We start from the raw sequence: 12977 nt of genomic DNA on the forward strand, positions 1-12977 counted from the left end.
GGCCTAGCGGGTTTGAAACTAGCGCATTTCAAACACTTACCCCCGATTTTGGACTTTGTAGCTTAGTAGAAATTGATCGAACAGCCTGTACTTGGGCCAAAGCAGCATTAAAGACTCCATCTACTTTCTTCTGTTTCAAAGATAGATAAATGTGTTGTAGCTCCAATGGATCAGGTGCAGATTCTTAAGAAAACTGCAACATTACAGGCTCAAGCTTTTGGTTGTGCCAGTTCTCCGGAGCAACAATGGCCATTCTTACATTGGTGTTAATCCCTTGCTGTGGTATGGACCCAGATTTCAAAGAGATTGTTGATGCTTTCTGCGGCATTTGTCAAGGAAATGGCTGCTTTCTTTTTTTTTTTTTTTCCTGAAGTGAGTAATTGTTTATTAATTTTTCAGCATTTAAAGGGTATAATTATAATAGTCCCTGACATGTGCTGGCTATGCCAAAGTTTAAGGAGAACAAAAACCAGTAAAAGTGCCATTTTGAACCTTCTCTGATTTTGTAGGCCTTCCTCGTGTGGACCCAAATTTCTGTGTAGAAACTAGGCAGGAACACTCTGGCTTGAGTAAAATTCTCTGTAGAAGTAATTCTCTTGGACATTCTGACTCAGTTTAGGATGGTGGGATCTTACTCAAGTGTTTCAACAGAGAGGAGCTGGTGATCAGTACATGTGATTTTTTGGTACATACAGTGCTGTATTGGTTGAGCAGCATCCTGAATTTGTCCTGAGACCTATATGCTTTGTTTCTTTAAGTAGTGAATATAACATCCATGAAAAATGCCAAACTGACTCCAGGGGAAAATGAAGTGGACCCACTGCTTGCAGAATATTTATGGTATGGACAGATACAGAGGGTATGTTCCGTGTGTTTACCCTTGTATTGGGTTTCACTCCTATTGTAGAGGAAGCATCCTAAGAGTTTGCAGGGAAGCCCAGTTGCTTTTGAGGCTGTTCATGCAAGTTCCTACATATGAAGGAGAAATTCTGTGATGCGAGCTTCTCCCTGTTGAGAACTGGACAAAGACAAGGGACGCAGCTGCTTTCAAATCTAAAATTATTCCACTTGCAGTCCCCACAGACTAAGCAGCTCTGGCCAATCAGATTTCTTGCCCCTTACATAGTTTTTCCCTTAATGGGGCAATTAACAGCAGGAACAAAGTGCATGGTCTGCTCAGTCTTTATTATTATTTGTGTTGTAATAAATGTCTAGGAGGCCAGTTGCAGACCAGCACCAGGCACCGTGCAAATACAGAGTAAAAGGACGATTCTTGTCCCAAAGAGCTCTAAGTAAAACACTAAATTTATATAAAGGTCTTCCAGTGTTCGAAGTCCTTCTTTTGCTATTGTTTGCCAACTGCTGTGGTTTGCATGATTTATTGTGCACCTGTCACGATTTCCAGCTTCTTAAATTGTTTCCAGCATGAAACCTTTTGTTTGTTAGGTTCTGGTGATCCAAGCAGTTTCCTCCAGTACCTCCTTATTCGTTCTATCATTCAGATCTTCCACATAATAATGCCATCATAGCCCCCTGACTTCAGTCCTAATTGTTTGGGGTTTTATTGCTGCAAGGAAAACCCTCGCTTTCTAATCTACATTTCCCATGGATTAAGAATTCTGTTAAATGTTATTGAAATAGCAAGTTCAAGGAATAATAGATTGCTGATTTTTCCTGTCCGTTTCAGTCATTTCAGTCTGAAACATCTTTATAGCATCTTCCACAGATGGGTTCTACTTTTGATCTTCTTGCACTCAATTTAAACCATTGTATTACTACTATTTTCCAATCCCTTGACTGTGGAATTAGAAGGATCTAAGTAAGTCTGAACAATGATCCTGCTCTGGTGCATCTCTTTGATTGATTTAGCCTTCTGGAGTCTACCATTCAGTAGTGATGTTAAGTACTCAGGCACAATTGTTAGATGTGACACGGACTTCCTATCCTTACGTCATCTTCTAGCTCCCTAGCATGTGAATGAACCTCCAGCAGTCCTTGTCTGCCCTGTAGTTAAAAGAATGAAAATGTAATAAATTACAGCTTCATTGTTTTTTATGTTCCACACATGTGAAGATAATAGGGTAAAAGAGATTTCTTTCAAAAGCTGTTGTATTTTAACTCTTTAGTAATGGCAATATGGAGAGAGGAGTTAAAAAGGTAAGAACGGGAGGTGCTGCCATCCATTCCCCTGGAAGCTGTATCATGAATTTTTTTTTAGTTGTGGAGCCATGGAATGATCTTAGTTCTGCTGTAGTGAGCATCTTGGACACTGAGTCATTACATTCCTTTGGAGTGATTCAGCTCAAAAGCTTGACGCTTGCATTAATTTTACAGCACAGAGCCTCAGTGATCCCTAAGCCTCCTTCTATAAGAAGGGAGAAACAAGACGTATAAATTGGGTACTGTCATGAAAAGTTATAAAAATAAAATTCTCCTTAATAAGTTTTGACCCTTTACCTTCTCTCTGGCATCTTTCTTAGGTCCTGTTGAATCGGTTTGTTAACCTTATCATGGCACACTGGCTTCAGCCATACTTGAAAGCTAGATACCTTACCTACTTGCATGAGACACTGACCTTTTAGTCCATATATTATCCACAATGATACAGTACATTCAGCGCTGAGGTTGTTGCTGTTTTTATGTAAACAGAACTTCAAATAATTTGCTGCCAGTTGGATTGCAAATATTAGTGTGTGTCCCCCGCGCCCCCACCTTGCTCATCTTGCTGCAATACCTTCTTTGGTGGTAGTGGTGATTATAGGCAGCTTGCAACTTAAGCTTAGGCAGAAGTACAAGAAGGGGATTTGTAAAGTTTGTTTTTCCTCTGAAAGTGAGATTATATCTTTTAAAGTTAACATTTTTGAACTCTAGAAAAAAAGGTTCATGCTACTCATTAGTTAAAGTTTATTATGGTTGCACTATCAGTTTAATACATTTAGTTTGTTCTTCTGCTCATATTTCTTATGTTTTTCCAGCATTTTTCACTTGCGTGCAAGTTTGCATTGTGTTAAATGTGTGCGAAGTCTCATTTGAAGGTGTATCTCTTCCTCAAATAAATACGTAGATAGCACATTTTCTCTGTCTATAAAAATAGTTACCATGTGTTTCTTTTAAAGCTTGTTTAAAAGTTTCTTGTACTTCGTAGTTGTATGCATATAAGTATTACTTGTATATTATTCCTTTTAAAAAGACGGGAATTTTGTCAACATGTCCACTATGTTTTAAATTGAATCAGAAAAAAATGAAGATGGCAGAGATATTTCACTTTGAAAGGTGACTACTACACAGACGAAGTTGCTACTTTTCATAAGGGCTTTTACTCCATATATCAACGTGTTTTAAGAGAGACTTGGGTCAATAATACCATGCTTTAGAATTCCCTAAATACATATTTACACAATAGACCTTAAAATATATTAGTCTATCATGTCAGCTACTGTACACTTCTATCAGGGATGTTTTATGTCCTTAACATATGATACAATAAAACTTTATTTTATATAGCATTTTTCATACAAATTGTATCCTAGAATGCATTGTGGGGTTAAATAAGACTTTCACAAGGTTAAAATTAAAAAAAGCTGAAGGACACAGGAAAATTAAGGGCTTTGCATAGAAAATATTTATTTAACTGAACAATGGGAATCTGAATGGAGAGGCCACCAAGCTAAGACAGCCTGTAAGTTTGATTCGAGCTGCAGATCAGGATCCCTGGAAATGGTAAGGTTACGTGAGGAAAGACTGGTTCTGTGTGAGTAAAGAAGGTGGAAAGGTCACGCCTTTATGAACAGCTGGAGGAAGTGAGAAGTGGCTGCTGGAACAAAGAAGTTGCGAATAGGGACTATATGGAGCCACTGCTTTATAGTGAGAATAGCAGAAGAAATGAGGGAGAAGTATGTCGAAGGGAAAGAACGCATCTGAAAGCATGCCTCTGTAGCTAAACTGGTGGGTGAAATGAGTGGGAATAGGATAGCAGTGTACGCTGAAGATTTTTCAGCCTCTTCATTTCTGCTCATTCCAGCATGTGTAGGGAGTGGCAGGGGTCCTGGCTCCGTGGAGGCTGTCCCTGGAACTAAGTAGGCACAACAAGGTGACAGGAAGACAGCTTGGCTTGGATTTTTTCTGGCTTTTATCAAATTTTTTTTTTTTGGGTCACCCTATTAATGTAAATTAAGTAAGGCTTTTTTGTATGTGATAATTATAGATAAATGTATTTAAAGTAGATCTGGATTTTGTAGTCCTCAGGAAAAAGAGGAAGAGTAATTTTTCCCCCTGTCCCTGTCATGTGTTCATTTTAATGAGCAATTTTAAAAAATTGAAAATAAAAGAGGAAAATGAATAGGTGTTGAACCAGCCTGTGATATGTAAATGCCAACTAGTAATTACCTAAAACCTCAATTTTCTTTCTGTTTCATCTTGCAAAACATTTCATTTCCACTGAGTGAAAACACTTAATTTGGGCTCCGCCGGTGGGTGAAGCCTGCCTCTCCGTGCGGGCCCGCGGCGGGTCTCGGCAGGGGGAGCGCTGGCTCTGCGCTGGCTGTGGCTCTGCTTGGCGCTGGCTCTGGCTCTGGCTCTACGCTGGCTCGGCACTGGCGCTGGCTCGGCGCTGGCTCTGGCTCGGCGCTGGCTCTGGCTCTGCGCTGGCACTGGCTCTGGCTCTGCGCTGGCACTGGCTCAGTGCTGTCGTCTTTGGCTCTGTGCTGGCACTGGCTCAGCACTGGCACTGGCTCTGGCTCTGTGCTGGCTCGGCACCGGCACTGGCTCTGGCTCTGTGTTGCCTCTGGCTTGGCGCAGCCCTGGCTTCCCTTGGCTGCCTGTGCAGAAATCCGCCTGCCCCGAGCCTTCACCCCTCTGTGCCATCGGGAGCCTTGCTAGTGAAAACTGGGTGATAAATACATGGCTAAGGTTTGCTTTCTTACCTTTCACCTGGTTGCTGTTGACATTGATTATTTTGAGTTACATGTCGTTCATGAAGCTCTGTTGTCTGAGTTTCCAGGCACCTGGGATTTTTTTTCCTTTTGAGCTTGTATGACCATTTTTTGGTTATGCTTCTGTGTTCCTTAAGTTCTGGGTTTTAATCTCAGATAAGGTTTGATGCTTGTTTCTTCCTTGCTTTTGTCCTTTTCTCATTTTGACTCCTTTGAATCTTGCTTTAAATTGTATTTTTTTTCTTTGCTCTGTTTTACATGAGGGTTTTTTAAATTGTTGTTACTGCATTTTTAAACTTTTCTTCATCTGACTTTGAGATCTACCACACTTTGTATGTGTCCAGGTTCTCTCACAACAGAAATAATGTTTGGGATTCTGTATGGTTTCATACAAATGTCAATGAAATCATAGGAGCTTTCCTGTCTCCTGACTGATCTGCAGGTAATTTCTTTAGAAATAACAAGCAGTTTCTGTGAAAAAAGAATTTCATAAGAATCCTGTGGCCCAGAACACTGAACTGGGAAAAGGTTTGTCCTGGGAGAAGGAGACTTGTGTTAGAGAACATTGTGTACGTAGTGTCCCAGGACCCCGACTCAGAGAGCTATGCTTAGAATCTCAAGGAACAGTGCCTCTTTAGTGAGATATATGGCTTCATAATTAGCCCCTTGCATTTTTTTGCGAGTGCTAGCATCAGCGTTCTATGATGTGTTTCCCTGATTAACAGCTGCTTTGCAACTATTTCCCTGTGCCACCAATAACCATATTTGTCAAGTTAGTCCTGGCAGAGCACTGATTTCTCACTAAAATGCAGCATTTCTGTTAGAAGGGGGTTTCTTGTTCATTGCAGTGCCAGGCTTTTAAGTCAGCCCTTGTTAAAATGTAAGTTGGCTTTAGCCTGATGCTTGTTAACAGGATTCTGGGTATCTCCTTTAGAGTAGGAGTGCAGAAACCTTTCACAGACAATTTAATCTTCTGAGCCTTGCAAACATACAGCTGTACACTGAGGGGGTGTTGCTGTAGGCTAATATATTGATCAGTTCCATTTGCCCTATAGCTGTGGCCTTCTGCTCTGGCTGAAATAGGTTGACTGTTTGTTGATACTGCCATATTATTATTTTTTAATACACTGGAAAAAAATTAATTCCAACTTCTTTTACATACGTCATGTATATTGCCAGTGTTGATTGCTTCCGCACATGTAATGTAAACTGTCTGTGCATAGTTCATGGCCTGTGCCGCCTCTGCTTAATGAAAAGAAGTGTTGCATTTAAACAGATACAGATCCACTCAGAAAGACAAAATACCATCCCTTGCAACGTATAATTCAGACCCAACCTTTACATCACAGGTCATCTCAAAGTCTCAGTCTATCAACAAATGCTGTTTAGTAATAACCTACCGAGGGTTCCCAGTATTAGGAAATCTATTAGAGCTCTTACGGGCTGTGCTCCTGGTGCCTTTTGATTCTGTTTTCCACATGGAACTCTGCCACCAAATCCTGTGGAACTTTTATTGGTGAAGGTCATTTTCTTTTACATTTTTGTTAATTGATTGGGTTTGGGGGTTTTTTGAGACTTAAAAGGTGAGCATTTGTCACAGTATGTTAAATTTCATGGTTTATTTTTCTAATACCAGTAACTGATAAAAGTAGCTTAGATTGCTTCATTGGAAACTCTGCAGCTTTGAGCATAATAAGAAATAGAGCTGGCTCTACCTTCCCCATTAACATAAACGGGAGGGAAATTAGGAATGAGGGACCTTGGCTATAATGTCAGTGCTGTGCTTTGGCCCAGAATTTTGCCAGCTTGCTGCACTCCCACAACATCTGCAATAAAGTTCCTGTCTCTGTTTTATATCTTTGACATTGAAGCATAATATTTGGCCTGAATTTATGTAATTTGGCCAGACACAAATATAATCCATGAATAGTTATATTCATCTTCTAATTAGAAAATCAAACTGTAGGACAGGACCTGCTGCAGGATTCTACCCATCACCACCCAGTCAGAAATACATCTTTGTGTATTGTATCGCTGCAGGAGAAGTGGTGGTGGGGTAGCAAATTGGTGGAACTGACTGACTTTTAAAAGCCAAGTATGCTGTCTTTCATGAGGAGTGTGATGTACCTGATCCCCTAGATAAAACTAGTTTGCTGGCCAGCGTGTGCTGACAATCTTAAGAATCAGAGTAGTGATACAATGCACGTTATTTGGCAGTGTCCTAATACTATAAAAATTTGGAGAACAGTTACAAACGATACAGAAATAGTATGGAACAATGTTAGCAGCTGAGTCAGAGTGCTATTTGCTGCATGATTTTTTTGGCTATACACAGGGCTGCAAAGTCTTCTCATCTTCCTCCTCCTTTTTCTGTTGTTTAAATTATGGACGCTGCAGTTGCCCTTGTTTGTGCAAAGAAAACGATCCATAGAAGGTAGGAAAGTTCTTGTGTATGTTTGTTGAAAATATTGGCATTTTGACATGGCCAAAATTGCTTCATAAGTTGCTCATGTATACAAGATGAATTATATAAATGAAGACATTTCGGCTGAGCCTATAGGAGGAATATTCAGAGGTAAATGCAAACACAAATATGAGAAACATGGATTATTGGGAAGAGGAATAATGTCCAGGATTCTGTTTTATGAAGTCTGTTGTTGCTTGTAATTTTGCTTTGTTTCTAGATTAAAAATGTTGTGAATAATGGAGGAAGTGATGCAGGGGAGAGATAAAACAGAAGTTTATTTTGGAGTGAAAATTACTACTGAAATGTTTACATTTTTACAAGGCAAAAATAAGTTTTAATAAAGGGTTAGAATCAATAAAATGTTCACAGGGTTATGATTGAAATAGCAAAATGAAAAATACTGCTTATTTCTTACAGGTTTTTTAATGCTTAAAACCTGATAATTAAATACGAGAGCCTGCAGAATTTCAGGTCTGCAGAGCCGTTTGTGTCTGTGTCTGTAGCTCACTAAATGTGGGAGGGAGTGTTGAGGAGTTTCTGAAGAAACAAACAAGTAATTATTGTTAGAAGGAAAGTGGTTTTGATATGTTCACATATCTGTTGGTCTGCTCATTTGGGCATCTTTCTTATTCAGCATATTATCTTAAGGTTATTAGTTTGGGCGCTTTATATTTCTGCATCTGGCATAGCAATATCAGCACAGTTTAAATCTGTGATTTGCCTGTCACCTGCATTTCAGCTGGAGACAGATCAAGTGCACATAAATGAAGCCGAAGTGTACTTTATGTGGGGCATTTTGCTATAGTATTTTATGGTTCAAAATTACTGAATGTAAACTTAAGGGAAAAAATGAAGGAAAATAAGAAAAGGAGAAGAATTAAAAATACCCCATTCATTTTATCCTCCCAACTTTGAAGTGTGCTGGGACTTTGTCAAATTCCCGTTAAAATAAATATGTCAATTTCATCTCTCTTCCAAATTCATTTATCATGCTTTTTTAAAAGGTGTTTTCTGCTTTACCTGATGTTTAAATTGGATTCGCTCATTTATGCTGTTCTTTGCTGTATCCCCCATGTTTTTCTTAAATGAATTAGTAATGACAGCGTACTCCATCATACCCTCTCTACAGCCACTTTAAGGGAAGCCTGGTGATCTAAACCTTTTAACCTATTAAAGATGATTTTCCCCAATTGAATCAGACCCACCACAGGTGTAATAACTAATCATTTAAACTACACCTGCTATTATGTATTTTTAAGCCATTATGCGTGTTGGATAGATGATAATTCATGTTTATTGCATTGTCCAATGGATCCGTTTTGCCTACACTAGGCTGATTAATGTATTTAAAGAAATAAGAGATGCAATTTAAAAGAAAAAAACCATTGATGGAATGCACTGAGGAGTACATTGAAAGTGCCATTAAACCCATCAGAACTTTGCTCTCTGACCAGAAATGCATATTCGAACGGTTTGATTCAAACACAAAGTGAAACTTGGTGATTTCAGTAGTGATGCTATTTTCCCCCTTCTTTTTTGGCTGTGAAAAGTTTTGAAAAGCTTTTTGGAACCGAATTCCAGAAACCATATTTTAAGGTAAACTCTTCAAGACCTACCTAACATAGGTCTAGCATGTACCACCATTTTAGGAGAAGGTTTATGCCACTATCTGGGGAGAAAAACCTCTTCCATGCATATGCGTGGTTGTTTTTGGCCCTAGAGGAGGGAAGTAATCTCTTCCACTAGTTCACATGGATGTGTCCATCTCCTAAGTGCTGCTAACTTCACAATCAGAATAGATGTCTTTGTGTCTTTGTGTAAAAGTAAAGTGAATCACTAGTGCAGGAACATGCAATAATGTGTGTAATAGTAGAGGAGAGCATGTGGAAAGTTGACCTACCATACAAAGAAAAAAATCAAGTACCTTTCATTGGTACTAAATGGAAGTGTAAAAAACTAGTGCCATTGTCATTGATGCCATTGAGTGTTATGCCATGCTTTATCCTTTGTTCGACTAAGTGGTTGGTTTTAAGTGCACTGTCACCTTAAAGAAGGATGTAGAAAGATGAAGAAGTCTTTAGACAAAAGTAATCTCTGATTTCTGCCGATATGGAACATAAATTTAACTACTCACCTGCCTATTTATGTCATGAAAAGTGACTTTTTTGATATTTTTATGTGATCCAAAACATGTGAAGTTGCTTCTTTCCAGTCATGGCAAGCTGAAGTTTATTTATGGCTTTCGGTAAATGAGAATATTGGCAGAAAAGGCCTTAATCTCTTAGAATTTGCAGGGAATTCTAAGTAAGATAGAAAGGAAGCATTCTTGCTAGTAAGTCTGCTGTTACAGATCATGTGCATTGTCTCAAGGTTGCTTTCAACTACAGGAGCCAAATTAAGTGAGAAGATCACAGTATAAATGACAGAAACCCCTAGGAATCTTAATGGAGTTCTTTGTACAGGTTGAGATGCTCCAAGAGTAATTCAACAAGAAACTCCTATGTTAGAATACCATAATTGTGCTTTCTGATTAAAGTTGAGCCACAAACTTTGATTGAACTGTTTCTAAAAGTTGGATCGGTGTCAGCTCCAGATCATCTCCATGTGTTGGATGCGATGCCTTACTTTGCAGTACAGAATGCATAATGTAAAATAGGAATCTGACCATTCCTAACATGGATCTTTTCTCTCTTCTATTTCTCCAATCCTCCTACCCTCATCAGATTGTGACAGCAGTGAAGTTTTTACAGAATCCACGAGTCCGCCAAAGTCCTCTTGCAACCAGAAGAGCATTTCTGAAGAAGAAAGGTATGGACTCTTAAGATTGTGGTCTCAGTGGTAATGAGGGAGCTTGAGTTAGTGTAAAGCCAAAATGTGTTGCTATAGAAGACTGTATGTTAAGGCCAAAGCAAGCAGTCTGTCTTAAAAAAAAAATTGAATTTTGTAAGAAATATCAGTCTCTTTTCTTCCAAACTGACTAGAGCAATATTGGCACCAGATGTGGAGTTACAGAACACAGAAGACACATTGGAAGTTTGTGGGTTAACTATTATCATATCTTTTTTGCAATGAATTTAGAGTTGTGGACTAGTTGGTCAGTTCTAACCTTAGTGACAACGGCTTTAGAATGACCACCACCTAGGTGAAAAGGTTGAATGTTTCTGAAGAGAGTGAGAGAGAGGAATGAAGGGCAAAGGACTTGGTGAAAGTAAACAAGGTCAGGTTAAGGTCACGCTTGGGAGCAGCCTGACTTTCAGATTGAAATGGTAAACTACTGACTGAGTTTAGCCCTTTTCTATAGCAGGGATAGAACAGATCCTGACAGATCCTATATCATCTTAGACAGATGGAACATAGTTTGGCCATTGCCTACTAAGAATTTATTTTACTTTCTGACTCACAGTGAATCTATCTTTTGTTCTTCTTTTTCTTTCTAAAGTTTTTAGTCCACAACTTACAGTGCATTTCAGGTGAAGTTCACTCCATATTATGCTACCCTCCCAGGACCATATTGCTTAGATCCTTACCGCAAGATGTAAATAATGACAGCCTTACCTCGGAGTTAATTACGTGCACTATGGAGCACATTAAGCAGATGGAATGATACTGAAAATACAAACTCCAAACTTCAGAGGGGAGCGACCCATTTATACGTTGAAGTCCTAAGTACTTCAGGGTACATCAAATTTGATAGCTAAAGATCTTGAATTTTGAAAAGTAGGGAAGCCTATGAAATATATATTATTCTGTTTGGGATTATGAAATGTTTATTGGAGACGCCTGAGACCTGATGTCATGAGATGGAGGGTCCAAATATATGCACCACTTTGCTCATTTTGAATAGCAAAGGACCTAGAAGGCAATGACAGTCTTGTGTTTTAGCAATGATGTCATCACAAGTACTTCATGGGCACATCATTTTGTGTGATCCTCTCACTGCTTGTCCTAGTGCCAATTAGAGAACATTCCAGTCACATAGGTATGTTGCTTGCCCTGCCCTGCCCTGCCATCATGATGGCATTAAAATTTGGAGACTGTTGGCCGCTGTGCTGCATGAGTTTTTCCTTGAAATATGTGGACCTATGGGGAGTAATTAATCATAAAAGCTTGGGGATTTCAACTCTATCATTGAAGCAATGAAGCAAGGGAAAGCTGAGCCTAAAAGCTGTGCTGATTACCCGGGGTAACCTGATACAAAATCTATTGTTGCCGAGAGATCCTTAGCCCCCAGTATATCGTGCAATATTATAACTGCCTGATCTTCTTCTGTGCTGACAATGACCAGTTATTCCTCATTTTCTCTCTCAACACAGCTGGGTTAGAATTTCATTTGCAGAAGGTATTTAGAGCAATTTAGAGACAAATGTCTCTGGTGTTTGTTCTGCACTTCCCCACCGCAGGCTTCACTGAACAGTTTTTAGTATCAGGAGCTTCATCTAATCTGTTTAATTTTAATAAATCCCTGACTGGGAGAAGAGCAAGGGTGGGGAGATGGAGGCACAGAGAAACTGTGGCCCGACTAATACTTCTTATGAATTACTTGGCTAATAATTACTAAAGAGCAGAAATGGTTTGGCAGAGCTGTTTGTTTGTTCCTGTTTGTTAATTAGCCCTCCTTCCCTTTGTGCTAATTGTTTGTTTGAAAACTTAACAGTAGGAGATAGGAGGGAGCAGGGTCCGGTAGTGCCTCTACCCAGCAGTCACTGGAGATATGTCCATATGGGATCTGACCACTGAGCTTACAACATGACCTCTGTTCCGTGCTGGAGAGCAGAAGGTACGTACTGTCATGGTACCTGTGTGCTCTAGCAGATGGAGGCAGCCATTCCTGAAATGTAGATGTGGCTAGTTTAGTCCTGGGTAAATGAAGGGTTGCACAGGTTGGTAGGCTGTTCCCCTGTTCTCTAATATACATCCCCAGGACAGTGTGCATCCCCGGTTTACAGATAGCTAGGCTGTCTGGTAGAGAAGTCCTCACTGCCAGTCAAAAAAGCATTTTCTGTAGAGAAACCATTTCAGTTACAAGAATCTCTTTTAAAATTACCTTTGTAGGAAATAATGCAGAGGTACCCTTGTATTTTTTTCCACAGTTATTCTGATCCACGTTTCTTCAAACAGAAATTGGAGTAGGAAGATCTTTTTATGGACCCCGGAAGAATTTCAGTGGAATTTTCCTATCTATACATAGTTGAACCATGTATGGACTTGTCTTTTGTAGTTACTTTGGTGGAACTGTACAGGAGAAATCTATGACTCCCCATTAAGTCTGGTTAAAAACTCCTGCAGTGGATCACCGTGTGTCTGGGAATGCAGTGGGGAAAAGACCAGGCACTTTACCCCTGTGGGAGCCTTCCACTACCCCAGCTACAGCCTGCGTAGGCTGCAGGGATAGGACTGGAGCATTAGCTGTGGCTGAGCTTTCAGGTCCTGCAATCCTGACTTTGCCTAAGAAATTTCACTTCTGAGACTTGCAGAGATGGTTCCACCTTGAATTATATTTTTTTTCTTATTTTTTATAAGTATCTCCTTCCTAAAGAAGGCCAATAACATTTTATTTCAGTTTATTATTATTTAATATA

At 39.5% G+C, this 12977-nt stretch overlaps 1 protein-coding gene across 1 annotated transcript in view; it reads left to right on the forward strand.

Moving 5' to 3' along the window:
* The window catches only part of PEX14 (peroxisomal biogenesis factor 14), an 80329-nt gene that overhangs the window by 27493 nt on the left and 39859 nt on the right, over positions 1 to 12977 (forward strand). Inside the window, exon 3 of the mRNA XM_040585457.1 lies at positions 10122 to 10206. Coding sequence (XP_040441391.1) covers positions 10122 to 10206 — 85 coding nt within the window. The remainder of the gene's footprint in view (positions 1 to 10121; positions 10207 to 12977) is intronic.

The sequence above is a fragment of the Falco naumanni genome, chromosome 3 (assembly GCF_017639655.2).
Source record: "Falco naumanni isolate bFalNau1 chromosome 3, bFalNau1.pat, whole genome shotgun sequence".
NCBI lineage: Eukaryota > Metazoa > Chordata > Aves > Falconiformes > Falconidae > Falco > Falco naumanni.